The following is a 16,307-nucleotide window of genomic DNA, read 5'->3' on the forward strand; positions in this document are numbered from 1 at the left end:
GTTTCACTGAGAAAACACCAAGAGCTTTATTGTTTACATTCATTCAAGTAACACTGTATATTGTGTTTTCCTGAAGTTCTGTAAGTATGTACAACCTTGCTGCTCTTCCTATTCAAAACCTTTGTAATCTTTCTGTAAGAATTTAGTTTAATAAATCTAGGGGAATTATTTGGTTTAGAAGTTAGGAAAAGGAAAATTATTTGGGGAAAGTGTATTATAAAGGTTACTTCAAAAGGTCACAGAAAGATTCATTTCTTTTAATTCTATTTTTCCATGAACTTTTTGAAGTACCCTCGTGTAGTAATAAAGGACCCAAAAGAATGTGAAAAAATTTCAATTATTTTTTCTTTACAGATGCATGTTTGGTTATTTAAATCTATTAGTGCTTGTTAAAATGAGACCAGGAAGAATTAAATGTTAGTGAGATAAATCTGACCAGAAGTCATTTGTTAAGATGAGGGAAAGACATTGATATTTTTAAAAATTTGACATTCTTTATAAACACAGTTGGGTGGAGTGAGAAAATGGCCGCAACTGAATTTTCTTTTTGATCCTAAAATAAAATTTCGTAGTGTTAAAAATTTGGTAAAATGCAGGGGTGAGAGTGTGGTTATTATTGGAGACATTAAAATGAAAAAAGCCGAGGATTCTGTAAACTGAATTCAAATGGGATTCTTTCACAGTTAAGTACTTTTATTAAACTTAACAGACCATTTTCAGTATAGCACCCTAACTTTACCAATGTGAACACACTTTTTAATATATTTATGAATGTACAATAATACTTTCATAATCAGTACCTAAATAGTGATTACATGATCAGCAATACAGTCAAAGTAAACTTTGGACTGAAGGAGCGTGATAACTGAGAATGACTTGCAGACTGATAATCACAGCTTAACGGAACATTGAAAGACCTAGTGTCCTAAGAACTAGACAGTATCCAAGATTGGTGGGACACAGTAAGTATACATGCTCCTAGTATTTTCACATTCTGCAAGTGACTTGTGGCCCAACTTGCTTCCGGGGCTTTTAGTTGGCTAGCTGCATGCAGCTAAAATGTGGGACAAAGCCAGTCTCAAGGCAGCTGATTAGCAGTGCATGGAAACTATATGTAAAGTTTGTTTCTAGAGGAAAGGCTAGCTCTACATTAGGAAATCTATTATCTACCTCACTAATTAAAGGAAAAAAATCCATTGCTTAACTGAGCATATTGCTATTATCTAACACCTAATCCCAATTTAAAAAAAATAAGTTCTTCAGCTTCATTAAGGGAGGGTGAGAAACATACTGACACATAAGTTTTCACTTCCCTGTCATTTCTCAAACCCATACAATCCATCTTCTCAACCTTTATTATGAAACTGCTGTGGCAGAGGTCACTAATGTTCTTTACATGACTAAATACATAAACACATGGACAACTTCACTCTGAGGCCACTCGACTGTTAGCCATCTAGCCTTAAAAGTGTTCTCACTAGGCTTCCCTAAAATTGCTTTCTCCTTTCATTTCAGACTCGTTCCTAATCATCTTTGTGCACTCAAAACTCTCCATGGTTGATTTCAACCAATTGAGTCTTATGTAAATTATAGATAAGTATATATGTGTAGCCAATGCCCCTCCGCACTTTACTCCCAAATCCATTCTTGGATTCCTGTAACTAAATAGCTACTGCCCAGTCCAATCTAGTTTTCCTAGACTGCCTCCACTGATTATGAAGACTACACATTCTTTTTAACCTTTTTCATATCTGATCATTTATCTTCCTCCCACCTTCATACCTTGGTTCTAACACTGATCACCTGAGGCCTCAAATCCATCTCTTAAAAACTAATCGTGAGACTTTGTGTTGGACTCTAACCACAGATTAATGTTTTTATTGGGTGCTATGTGTGTACATTTAATTCTGAGGTACAGTTTAAATGACTTGCCCGAGGCACAGTTTAAATGACTTGCCCAAGTCCATTTAAGAAGTAACAACAAAAATTAAATCCCTCATCTTGGATAGCCTTTCCTCTCCAGCCCGGTAACTACATTCCCTTCAAGATTTAACTCCTAAGGGGGAGGGGGTGGGAGGTTGGGGATAATTGCGTGGGGGACATGGGGTACACTCGCAGTTTGTGGTAATATGCTGCCAGTATGGATCTGGCCTTCACATCTTGGGCACGTGGGGTGACACCTTTGTATCATGAATATTCATAACCAATAGCAAAAAATTCTTTTATGTATGAGGAAAAAAAAATTCCTGTGTCATCTCAGTAACAGTTGCTGAATTCAGCTTGGGGTCATTTCCCCTTTCCCAGGTGCTTCCCACACTTATGTGCTTTCTAGTTTAGCCACCTTAATTCTCTTAACAGTATTCTCGGGGGTCTTCCAGCTTACACTTGTATGAAAGGGAACTCCCTGTCTGCCAAGGTTGTAGCTGTACTTCACTGTTAGTCTCCTTGTTGCTTCAACTCTGGTTCTATTGTTACTCCTTAAAGTCAGATGAAACCTAATCCTCTGTATGATAGGCTTTCAAACATCCTTTCACTTCTTTTAGATATTCATTCAGCTCAAATACGGCCTTATCATTGAGGCCTTCCCTTGTGACCCTACTAAAAAATTTATATATATATATATATATATATATATATATATATATATATAAATCAGTACCTCCCTTCTTGCACTCACATTCATCCTTATTCTGCTTTTTCTCTCTACAGTATATATCACTATCTGATGTGTCATATATTTGTTTATATTTTTATTTTACCCTTCCCACTAGAATGTAAGCTCGAGATCAGAAGCTTTTTCTGCTTTGCTCATTGCTCTGTCTTCAGTGTCTTAACTTCACAAGAAAGCCTGGCACATAGTATTTGGTCACTAACTTATACACACCGACTTATTTTTTAAATGAATGCAAAATTAATGCTTTCCCTGGAGTCTAAACACCAAATGTTGTTAGATATTTTGATTGTTCCTGACAGTTTTGAGGCCCATCATAGACCTACTTGCTTTTCTCTAAACATGTTTCAATTTACCTATACCCTTTTATTTTTTCCAAAGCATATATGTACATAGCTTAAAAGTCAGTTCCTTTCAAAAGGTATGTAATGAAAAGACACTGCTCCTGCCCCAGTACTTCTCACCCACTTAATGCCCATTCCTTAAAATTAACTACTGTTACCTCTACTTCTGAATAACATGCATACACTGCTTTTCTTGATTTAAAAAGTTTTTTTAATTGTGGTTAAACACACATAACAAGTTGTTACCACCTTAAGTGTACGGTTCAGTAGCATTAAGTACATTAATACTGTGTAACATCGCCACCATCCGTCCATCCATAGAACTCTTCATTTTGCAAAACTGAAACTATTTGTTAAACAGTAATTCCCCATTTCTCCCTCCCTCAGCCCTTGGCAAACGCCATTCTAGTTTCTGTCTGTATGAGGCTGGCTGTTCTACAGACCTCATGTAAGTGGAACCATGCAGTGTTTGTCCTTTTGTGACTGGCTTATTTCGTTTAGCCTAATGTCCTCCAAGTTCATACACGTTGTGGCATGTGTCAGAATTTCCTTCCCTTTTAAGGCTGAATAATATTCCATTGTGAATATATATCACATTTTGTTTATCCTTTCCTCCACTGATGGACACTTGGGTTGTTTCCACCTTTTGGCTACTACAAATAATGCTGCTGTGAGCATGGGTGCCCAAATACCTCTTTGAGTCCTTACTTTCAGTTTTTTAGGTTATATATTCAGAAGTAGAATTGTTGGATCATATAGTAAATCTATTTTTAATTTTGGGGGGAGCCACCGTACTGTTTTCCACAGTAGCTGCACATTTTACAATCCCACCAACAGTGCACAAGGGTTTGAATTGCTATACATCCTTGTCAGCACTTGTTATTGTCTGTTTTGTTTTGTTTTTAGTTGCTAATGGATGTGACGTGATGCTTTTTTAGACTTTTTAAAATGCTGTATGTCTTCTTCCCGTAGAAGAATTGAGGATACAACTATATAACAAATTCTTACACTCTTTTCCTTCTCCTTCATAGTTCGAACATAGTAAGTCCCAAACAGAAGATATTCATGATATCTTGGACTCAATCAAAATTTAATATAAAAATTTTTTTTTAATTTAAAAAAATGATTTTTTTAACCTACCAATAAATAAAAAAGGTAGCCCAGTAAGAAATATGGACAAAAGACTTAACAGGCATTTCACAAAGGAAGTCATACAAATGGCTAATAAGCATGTGAAAAGGTACTCAGCCTTTTCATATTTCATTTCACGAAAATGAAAAAAAACTACACAGCCATATGAATGGCTAAAATTGAAGAAATTGACAATACCAGCATGGGATGAATGTGGAGCAAATGGAACACGGTTCAACCACTTCGAAAAAATACTTGGTGGTTTCTAGTAAAGATAAACATGTAGCTACCCTATGACCCAGCATTCCAACTTTTGCAATATATTCAAGAAAATAAGAACATAGGTCCAGAAACGGTCATATGTGAATGAACATCCACAGGCAGCTGTATTTATATTAGTTCCAAACTGGTAATGATCTAAATATCAATAAACAAGAGGATGGGCAAAAGGTGATATATTTATAAAATAAAATACCATGAAGCAACAAAAAAGTATCACATATGTGCATAACACAGATGAATCTTTAAAAAAAAAAATCGAGTGAAAGAAGCCAGACAAAATACTATGGAATATATGAACTGTGCAGTTCAAGAACAGGCAGTTATAATCAATGGGATGAAAATCAGAATAATGGTTACCTCTGGTGGGTGGTGGTAGGATGGACATTCACTGGGAATGGAAATAAGGGAATTTTCTGGGGGTGATGGAAATATTTCATATCTTGATTTGAGTGGTAGTTACACAGGTGAATACATAAACATTCATCAAGCTATACATTTAAGATTTGTACATTTTACTCTAAAATTATACCTTAAAATATGAAGAATAAAATCTATATGTAACTGGCGAATCATAACACACATTGCTACTGGGAATGCAAAATGGTACAACTTTAGAACAATATCAATATTAATCAGTTATAGATCCATTTTCAATTCAGCAATTGCATTTCAGGGAATCTACAGATAATCATCTTGTATTTTGCAAGATGATTTGTTCTTTGTAGCATTGTTTATAATAGCAAATGTTTGGAAACAGCTGAGTAGGGTCTGAAGCTAGTTAAATAACTATATCCATATGATGGAAGAGTATACGGTTGTAAAAAGTTCAATCTATAGGTAATGGTATGGAGAGATTTCTAGAATATATTAGTGAATTAATGGGGCAAAATAAGTCCTATATCAATTTGCTTATATTAGTAAAAGAAACAGCTACAAGGTTAAAGAAAAAACTGAGTAAAATGGTGTCCAGTAAGGATAAATATAGTATAAGGTGGATGGGGGCAGTGTCTGCCTTATAGTTTTGATTTTTGAACAACATAAAAAAATTACCTCTTCCTTCTTTTAAAAAATGTATTTAGTAAGCCCATAAGACATGATTTATAAATTGTCATTACAACTGTGAGGTGAAACTTTTTAAAACTGAAGATGCAGAGTCATTTCCCACAAAAACATAATGGAGTTCAATGAAAATATAATTTGGTGTAAAAAAAAATACACGTCATACATAACTTACAGTAACATATTAAAAATGTCTGAGACCTTTCTACATTCTTATAAAAGTTCTACTTTATATTATATGATTAATTTTTTAAAAGTCTGTAGTAATGTTTTAACATTCCAGAATTTAATATATTTTTAATTTTGGGAAAAATGTTAAGGCCAGACCATTACTTACCTGATAAATATTTCTTTTTATATGGGACTAAAATACAAAAGAAAATAAAAATTAAAATTTATGCTTTATTATAAGATTGACTTTAAACATTTTTAGTCATCAAAAATGAATCGTTAATAGCTTAATATCCATATTTCTATTGCTTCATTAATTGTCTCTTACCTGTTTTGAACTTAGTTTTTAAAGAAGGATATAGAGACTTAACAATACATTAACTTGGATGGTGGAAAAAGAATAAGGGATCTCAAGGAAGACCTCTTGAAAACTCTTAAGACTAAGCAGATGTAATAAAATTATATGATCTGGCCCTACCACCTCTGAAATGTAAGAGAATTACATATTTGACTTCCAAGAGACTTGGGAACAAACCATCCTACTATGCGTCTTACTCCCTCTATTTAATGAGGCACACATCTCAAAATTGTTTGAAAATCAGCCCTAGTTCCCCACCCCTCTTAGAATGGAAAAAGACCTTCAGTTATACTTACTAGCTGCTTTACAAAGTGTTCCTTCCACAGAAGAAACTTCACAATTTCCTTTTTTCCATTCACCTGTCTTGGTGTGCAGAAAAGCACAAGTGTCAACTAGATCCTCACCATCTTCTTGGTCTGTCCACTTATCAAATGTCATATCTGAATTATCAAACCACTTGAAACTCGCATCTGTTAGTGAAGAAATATTTTCAACATTATGACAGTTTAAAAGGGTTTAAAAGAAATCTAAAGAAAAGGGTCTAGGATTAAAGGTAGGAAGTTACTAAGGTATGTGTGGTCTAAACTGTTTGTAGGATTAAAATTAAAAGGAGGAATATATCCTATGTACAGGCAAATAATCAAATTGGCTTAAGAGGGGAAAAAGTCAAGATAAAAATAGTTAAAGTATTAATAATAACCTTAGTGTATTCATTTGAAAATGTTTATATATGACTTTATATTTTCCTATAGTGATGATAAATACATTTTCATAATATAACCTTAATAATTTGGCCTATCCTTATCCTATCAATTGCTGACACTAATACTAGTTTTTATGGCCCAGCCATATTACAAAAATACTGAGCCTGAACCCTAACATGGTAATACAGACAAGATTCAACTATGGCTCAACTGAGCTACTCGAAAGCTGTAGTATAAATCATAGGTGCTGTAGTGCATTGAATTATGTCCCCCCAAAACTCACTGAAGCTTGAATTGTGTCCCCCAAGTTTTATGTATTAGAAACTAAGCCCCCACTGTGACTGTTAAGAGGGTGGGAAATCCTATTATGATAATTGAAAGGGGGAGCCTTGAAGAGGTGATTGGATTGTACGATCATGCCGTAGAGAATTGATTAAAAATGGTGGTCAGGGGCATGGTTCTAAGGGCTGTAAAAGAGGAGGAGATTCTGTCTTTCTCTCTCTTGCACTCTCTCTGCTCTCTTTATTCGCACCATTTTGCAATGTGAGACCCCTGAGTCACTGTAGCCACCACCAGATGAACTTCAGACTTCCCAGCCTCAGTAACTGTAAGCAATAAATTTCATTTTTCTTTATAAATCACCCAGTTTCAGGTATTCTGTTAAAGCAACACAAAACAGACTAATACAGGTGCAGAGTAAAAATGCAATACCTGAAGGCCACAGGAAACTTCATCTCAAAACTAGAGAACTGAAGAATCTAAAAGCCATCAGTAAAGAGAGAAAAGCAAAGTCATGTCCCACAAGTAAGTATCACTTACCATCTGTGTCATAAAACATGCCTAGTAGGATATCATCCGGGCCTTTCCATTGCTTTTTCAAAGTATCCAGTATAAAAGCATTTTCTTCTTCATTATGTATGCTTATCATGTCTGCTCCTGATTTAAAGAAAAAAGCATGTTCCAGAATCAATGAAAATCACGAGGTATGTAAAAATGATGCATTATTATAAATTGCACCTTACATCTTTTAAAAGCGTCCCCTTTAAAAATACATAAATTTAACTACAGGAGGGAAAAAAACTATAGGACCAAAAATCTCCAAAAACCATACCATATTGTTAAAGAGGAAAATCACAAACTGGGTAGACTAAGGCTGCATTATAAGTAAAAAAGGCAAATGCCTTAATGGGGGAAAAATTGGTCTCAGACTCTTAAACAGGCAACTTGCCAGTTCACCCTCACAAAAGGAAAAATATAACATAGGAAATGTGTGAAAAGCTCAATTTCAGTAAAGAGATGAAAATTAAAATAAGCAAACTTTCAGACTTTTAGATTAAACAGTGCCGACTCAAGTGTAAAAAAATAGGAACTAATAAGCAGCTAGTCAATAAAAAGTACAACCTTTTTGGAGAGAATTTGGCAAGATGATTCAAAAGCTCTAAAACAGGTACCTATTCCTTGTCCTTAATTTATGCTAAAGTAATCATTGGTCTTTGCTCAAATAGACACAATCATTACTGTTCATCACATTGTGACACTGAAAGATGGGAAACCATAGCTTTAACAGTGTTAAAGGATTAATTAAATCAACTGTGTCATATCTTTAGAATTGAATAATGTACAGTTAGGAAATACACATTGTATATTTACTGTCACAGACATTTTTAAGGAAAAATGCAGATTACGGAACAGTTTGCTTAATATGATCCCATTTTCATTTTAGAAAAAATTTATTAAAATATATTTACATGGGGGGAAAATCTAGACGCATAGATACTAAAACGTTAATCATTACCTTAGGGTGGTATGATTTAGGGTGATATTTGTTTTATTTTTAAAATACTTGCATATTTCTTTTTAAGTTTTTAAGTTTCATGCATTAATTGCATAATTAAGAAAAATTAAACAAAAGAAAAAAGACTAACCTTTAAAGTACTAAATACTTTAATTAGTCCAAAGTCAGAAGTCAGCAAGGTTCTCTGAGTCAGTTCTCCATTTTTAAAAACTCTATGATGGTTTTCCTATTAGCTCCAGCTGCAGTCGCCTCCTGTCTTTCAAATGTCATACAGACATTTAATCTGTTTTACCCTAGCACTTATTTGTGAAATGTGACCAAAATGCCACTCTAGAAAAATCCTCAAGGGAAATATTTAACTAGGTTATAGTTTAGGCGTAAGTATCCAGAGATGAGTTTTTTGTCCTTTTCTTTGACTTTGTGGCAGCCAATGGGATTTTAATTATTTTTAACATTGTAATCTAATTAAATACTATATAGATTTAAATTATGTCAGGGAAATAAGACACACTTTCATTTCCTTTAACAAATGACAGCATAAATCTCTGAAGAATGAATGTGCCTAGGCAAATTTTTTTTACATTGCATTACCAGTGATACTACCTGCTAAGATATAATTGGGATCTTTAATTCTCTTTATGGCTAATGACAAAGCTCATATATCACAAAAAGGGTAGACTGATAATATTTATTATTTGTTGTGATAGATAATGTAGAAATTAAAGGCAAATGTTGCAAATAAAAATTCTAGCTTCTCACAATTATTTCCATAAATGAAAAATAGTAGCAAAAATGAGAAGTAACATTAAGTTAGCACAAAGCACTGGGAATATTTATAAATATATAGCTCTCTGCAGCCCAAAAAGTAACAAGTCACTTACTTTCTATACCCAAATGATAGATTCAAGATATGACTTTGTGTGGCTGTGAAGATTTTATGCAAATGTAAAATATTCTAGTATTCCTCATACTTTTTCTTCATACATGGCAGAGAAAACACAATTCATGTTGACCTACTACTGTTCTAAACCAAAACACTACCCTAGCCAAAAATAAGTAATAGTAATACTAATTAAATTTAGCTAATTTTCTGATTAATAGATGAAATGGGTATTTCTGGGGTGGAAGCAAATGTATAGGATTATCAAATAAATGGAAAGGTTATTTGAAATGCATGAGGAACTTTAAAAAATCAAACAGACTGGTTAGAGTGTGGTGCTGATAACACCAAAGTCGGGTTTGATCTCTGTACTGGCCAGCCAAAAAAAAAAAATCAGTAAGGTGAACTAAATTTATAAATTTGTAACGAAGAAGACAGTTTTTTTCAGACACAAGACAAATTTTATAAGCATATTTGTACACAACAGTTTAAAATTTCTAAATGGCTACCCTGCTTCAACAAGAAGAGTTAATGGACTTTGAAACAAGCAATCAAAAATCAGGTCATAAAGTTGCTGGCTATTTTAAATTTAGTTTAGCTTTGATTGCTAAAGAAAATAACTACTTCTTGTAGAAGAAGTCAGTCAGCAACTATTAATTATGTCTCTATTATAAACAGTTGCTTAACTTTAAGATAAATAATAAAGCTGGACAATGAATCTTGATCTTAAGGTTCACAGAAGCTAATAAGAGTACAGAACATGTCTTTAGTTGGCTCTCGGTCTCTAATATAACATGTTATTGAAATCTATGTCTAAGTATATCTAACATAAATTGGTTTTTTTTTAAAAAAAAAAAAAAAACAGTTGTAGGGGAAACTCCATTTAGAAAATCTTATAATTTTTGGACCGACCCCGTGGCTCACTCGGGAGAGTGCGGCGCTGGGAGCGCAGCAGCGCTCCCACCGCGGGTTCGGATCCTATATAGGGATGGCCGGTTCGCTCACTGGCTGAGCGCGGTCACAAAAAAGGACGAATAAAAAGAAAAAAGAAAATCTTATAATTTTTGACCAGCAAAATTGCTATTACTTTATTCAATTGCTTTGAAATAAAATCATATAGGCATGTTGGAAATTTTGTCTTATTTTCAGAGAACCAATGTTCAACACCATTTGGCAGGTAAGAATTTTTCAAGGGGAAACAAAGAAATACTATGTGGCACTTTACTAGGATTAACAACTTCTGTTTATGTTTATTCCTTCTATAATAAGTGAATATGATTTTAATTAAGATATCCCAAATAGAATTTGATGCCCTTCCAAAATGTTACATTAGTGGATTGTCAGAAATTTTGCTTTTTATGTAAAAGGCATTGCTGAATGCTGGAGTTGTGAATATGCCTAAGACAAAATTTAATGACATGAACAAGAAAAAAATTTTTTTAGGTCTCGTACGGTAATAAAAAGCACCTTTAAAGAATCAAAGACTCTCATGTCACCAGCTTAAATATTTCAGTTGAAAAAGATGCTAGCGCACATCATAATTTTAGTTTGAGCTAATGAGTATTATGACAATTAGAGGTTTAACAAAAAGATGCACTTTGGGCCAAATATATAAAGCACACCTCCAAGTACACCTTTTAAGAAATGACATTATTTCTTTAAAATATTTCTCAATGTGAAATTATAAGTACATTTCCTAGAGAACACTGAGTGTGTATGCTCTAGCAAGTAGTAGTTTCATCATTTTTTTTTTTGTTACTGTGCTCTTCTTTACCACATTCTCACTTTTTGTGGTCCTGTGTAATCTGACTTCTGCCCACACTGCATGCCTGAAACAGCACTTTCAGGGTAGAATAACAAAGTGACTAAGAACTATAAGCCTAAAATCCAGCAGACCTGGGTTTGAATCCTGGCTCTGCCAATTATAATCTTTGTGACCTTGAATACATAACAACTTAATTGATAAAAGGGGAGTAATAATAAACTATTTGATATGTTTGTTATGATCATTAAAGCCAGGTAAAGTATATGATGTACCGAAGCACAGTGCCTGGCACAGGGTACCCACGTTAGATAGACACTGATGTTGCTAAGGTTCTGTCACACTGCTTTGGATAGTACTATCCAACAACCACCTTCAAACTCAAGGATTAAACAGACACCCAATTCCACTGTCTTTGGCTTGTGAGTGGCAGAAAAAAGTTGTACATTAAAAAGACCAGTTAGGCCCTTGTAAGAAATCACATGAGAGAGGTTTCAAGATGGCGGTGCCTGCGGCAGCTGGCGCAGAGTAGCTGAGGTGGAAAAGGCGGCCACTGGGCCTCAGGCAGCCGAGAAACTTGTGGACCTTCCTCTTGCCATCTCTTAAGGGAGGACCGCAGCTGCTGGCCGGTCGTGGGGGCTGACTGCCACTTTGCCCCCTGGCAGGAGAGGCTGCCTCATTTACAGGCAACAGCTTTGAAGTGTGGAGCAGGAAAAGAACTGTTTCATAGCTGCAAAAGCACTGTTTCGTAGCTGCAAAAGCGAGTCTCGAAACAGGGAACATGGCGCCAGGGCTGCTGTGGATGCAGACAGGATCCCGGAGGCCGGGGCCGCGCTGAAGGCAGCCAGCTGCCCTATTCAGGGTTCGAGGTTTCAGGCCGGCATTAAAGAAGATTCCTGGGAGCGCCCAAGCCGCGCCACGACTGAACAGCCTGAGGCGGCAGTGGCCGAGAACGGGGAAGGCGACAAACCAGAGGCAGAGAGTGAGCACCCGACATGGCACAGCCCTGTGAGTGACCCCTGGCCCAGCCCTGTTCAGGGGGCTGACGCCCACCTGGCTCCCACCTGCATCACCGGTTCACTCACCACCCCGGGGCTGCCTCCATTTTCCCAGGTGCTGGCAGCGCCGCCCAGCTCGGCCATCACTGAGCCTTCCCACTTGCTTGGCCCGGTGCGGGGCTTTCCGCAGCCTGCAGGCCGGCCTCCCCTCCCACTCCCTCCGCGGTTCTCTGGCGGCGCTGGTGGCGTGGGGCGTCCCCAGCCAGTGTTGGGAGGGCAAGGAAGTATGGGCGGGCCCACTGTCACTCCACCACACCCTGGACTCTGGCCCCCGGTAAACTTCCTGTTACTGGGAGGCAGATACCATCTCTGCGGCCACCACTTCGGAAAAAAGCCTAACCAATTTCTGGTTGGGAATAGTGTGGTAGGAGAGTTCCCAGGTACGCTTGAACCTGCCAGAGAGCTGGCTGCAGGTGGGCGCTAGATTCGGTCTATGCCAGGGGGATACAAAGGTGAACAAGTCCCGAGAAAGATCTACCCAGTGCTACAAAGGCACCCAGAGCGACCGGTCGTCTGTGCCTACCAGAAACCTGGTAGAGTTCCTGGGCGAGGCGGTGCCGAGCAGGGTCTTGAAGGCCTAGCTGATAGACGAGGGTTGCAGAAGACATGCCCCAGCCCAGCACAGTGCGCACAGAGTGGGGAGACGTGCGGCCAGGGAGGCGGAGACTCGACAGAAACCACACAACCTGTGGGGTCGCCACTGCACGATCCAACAGCCTGGGCCAGAGCACACGGAACAGGGAGAAGTCCTGCACAGGAAGTGAAAGCTCAACAGAGATCACACACCCTGTGGTACGTGATCCACCAGCCCAGCAGAGTCCAAGCTGACCAGAAAGGTGGCTCCCCGGAGAAGCCCAAGACCCGAGGCAACCACACACACAAGGCACTACAGGCCAACTGAGCAGTCACGGAGGGAGCCATACCAAATTGGCAACCACAGCAACATCCTAGTTAGTCATTAGTCTCAAACCCGTGGACTGTGAAACCCCCTGCCACAATGAATAAACACCAAAAAAAAGATACGAGAAATACAAAAAATCAAGAAAGTACACCAGCAAAAGTTAATAAATCTCAAACTCTAGATCCCATAGAACAAGAAGCCCTTGAAATGACTGACAAGGAATTTCGAGTGATAATTCTAAGGAAACTGAATGAGATACAAGAAAACTCAGCTAGACATCATGATGAAATGAGGAAAAGTATACAGGACCTGAAAGAGGAAATGTACGAGGAAATCAATGTCCTGAAAAAAAATGTAGCAGAACTTGCTAAACTGAAGAAGTTATTCAGCGAAATAAAAAACACAACGGAGAGTTTAACCAGCAGGCTTGTCGAAGTTAAAGAGAGAACCTCTGAACTTGAAGATGGGCTGTTTGAAATAACACAAGCAGACAAAAAGAAAGAAAAAAGAATCAGGACATTGAAGAAAATCTGAGAGAGATATCAGACAACCTTAAGCGCTCAAATATCCGAGTCATGGGTATTCCAGAAGGGGAGGAAAATGGAGATTCCATTGAAAACATATTCAACAAAATAGTGGCAGGAAACTTCCCAGGTATAGGAAAAATCACAGATCTTCAGATCCACGAAGCTTAATGATCTCCAAACGTATTCAACCCAAAAAGGCCTTCTCCAAGACATGTCATAGTCAAATTGGCAAAACTCAGAGACAAAGAGAGAATCTTAAAAGCTGCAAGAGAGAAGCGTCAAATCACCTATAAGGGAGCCCCAATCAGGCTAACATCAGACTTTTCATCACAAACCCTAAAAGCTAGAAAGGAATGGGATGATATTTTCAAAATACTAAAAGACAAAGATTGCCAGCCAAGAATACTCTACCCTGCAAGGCTATCCTTCCGAAATGAAGGGCAAATAGTATATTTCTCAGACAAACAAAAACTGCGGGAGTTTGCTACCACACGACCACCCTTACAAGAAATCCTCAAGGGAGTACTGGGTTTGGTTCCTGAAAAATAACTACCACTGCCATAAAAACCCAAGAAAAATCAATACCTACTAGTATAATAAAAATGGCATTCATGAAGAGAAAACAAGCAAACAAAAACGCTATCTACAACCTAAGGAACCAACAAACACAGAAACCAAACAGTAAATCAGAAAGCAAGGAACAAAAGACACCTAAGACAACCAAACAACCAATAAAATGCTAGGAATAAATCAACACCTTTCAATAACAACTCTTAATGAAAAAGGATTAAATTCCCCAATCAAAAGACACAGACTGGCTGACTGGATCAAAAAGGAGGACCCAACTATATGCTGCCTACAAGAGACCCACCTCACCCATAAAGATTCACACAGACTAAGAGTGAAAGGATGGAAAAAGATTTACCATGCAAACAGAAAAGAAAAACGAGCTGGAGTAGCTATTCTTATATCTGACAAAATAGACTTTAAACTAAAAACCATAAAAAGAGACAATGAGGGACACTACTTAATGATAAAAGGACTGATCCATCAAGAAGACATAACAATCATAAATATGTATGCACCCAATGTTGGAGCAGCCAGATTTATAAAACAAACTCTATTAGACCTAAAGAAGGAAATAGACACTAATACCATAATAGCAGGGGACCTGAACACCCCACTGTCAATATTAGACAGATCATCTAGGCAAAGAATCAGTAGAGAAACACAAGATCTAAACAATACTCTAGACCAATTGGACTTGGCAGATATCTACAGAACATTCCACCCAACAACCTCAAAATATGCATTCTTCTCATCAGCACATGGATCATTCTCCAGGATAGATCACATATTAGGTCACAAATCAAGTCTCAATAAATTAAAAAAAATTGGAATTATCCCACGTATCTTCTCAGACCACAATGGATTAAAACTAGAAATTAATAACAAACGAAACTCTGGAAACTATACAAACACATGGAAATTAAACGGCGTTCTACTTAATGACATATGGGTCCAAGAAGAAATCAAGCAGGAAATCAAAAAATGTATTGAAACTAATGAAAACAATGATGCATCATACCAAAACCTGTGGGATACTGCAAAAGCAGTATTGAGGGGGAAATTTATTGCATTAAACGCTCACTTCAGAAGAATGGAAAGATGGCAAGTGAACAACCTAACACTTCACCTTAAAGAACTAGAACAACAAGAACAATCCAAACCTAAAGTTAGCAGACGGAAAGAAATCATTAAGATCAGAGCAGAACTGAATGAAATTGAAAACCAAAAAACAATTCAAAAGATCAACGAATCAAAAAGTTGGTTTTTTGAAAAGATAAATAAAATTGACCAACCATTAGCATGGCTAACAAAAAGAAGAGAGAAGACTCAAATAACAAAAATTAGAAATGAAAAAGGCGATATTACAACTGATTCATCTGAAATACAAGGAATCATTCGAGACTACTATAAACAACTATACGCCAACAAATTTGAAAATCTGGAGGAAATGGATAAATTTCTGGACACACACAAGCTCCCAAAACTGAACCATGAAGACGTAGAAAAACTGAACAGACCAATAACAATAAAGGAGATTGAAGCTGTTATCAGAAGGCTCCCAACAAAGAAAAGCCCAGGACCAGATGGATTCACAGCAGAATTTTACCAAACATTCAAAGAGGAATTGACACTGATTCTTTACAAACTATTCCAAAAGATTGAAACGGACACAAATCTCCCAAACTCATTCTATGAAGCAAACATCATCCTGATACCAAAACCAGGTAAAGATATAACCAAAAAAGAAAACTACAGGCTGATATCCTTGATGAATATAGATGCAAAAGTCCTCACTAAAATACTAGCAAACAGAATACAGCAACACATACGAAAAATTATTCATCACAATCAAGTGGGATACATCCCAGGGATGCAAGGTTGGTTCAACATACGCAAATCAATAAATGTGATACACCATATTAATAAACTCAAACACAAGGACCATATGATCATCTCTGTAGATGCTGAAAAAGCATTTGATAAAGTTCAGCACTCATTCATGACAAAGACCCTCTATAAGTTAGGTATAGAGGGAAAGTATCTCAACATAATTAAAGCCATATATAACAGACCCACTGCCAATATCATCCTGAA

General features: G+C 36.9%; 1 protein-coding gene across 2 annotated transcripts in view; it reads right to left on the reverse strand.

Moving 5' to 3' along the window:
• CD302 (CD302 molecule) overlaps positions 1-16,307 on the reverse strand; it is a 32,636-nt gene that overhangs the window by 696 nt on the left and 15,633 nt on the right. Inside the window, exons 3-5 of one of the 2 annotated variants that reach the window (XM_063103746.1) lie at positions 7,540-7,656; positions 6,313-6,486; positions 5,825-5,851 (exon numbers count right to left, since the gene is read on the reverse strand). In XM_063103746.1, the coding sequence (XP_062959816.1) occupies positions 5,825-5,851; positions 6,313-6,486; positions 7,540-7,656 (318 nt within the window). The remainder of the gene's footprint in view (positions 1-5,824; positions 5,852-6,312; positions 6,487-7,539; positions 7,657-16,307) is intronic. The other variant, XM_063103753.1, reaches the window with a different exon arrangement.

The sequence above is a fragment of the Cynocephalus volans genome, chromosome 1 (genome assembly GCF_027409185.1).
Source record: "Cynocephalus volans isolate mCynVol1 chromosome 1, mCynVol1.pri, whole genome shotgun sequence".
Lineage (NCBI taxonomy): Eukaryota > Metazoa > Chordata > Mammalia > Dermoptera > Cynocephalidae > Cynocephalus > Cynocephalus volans.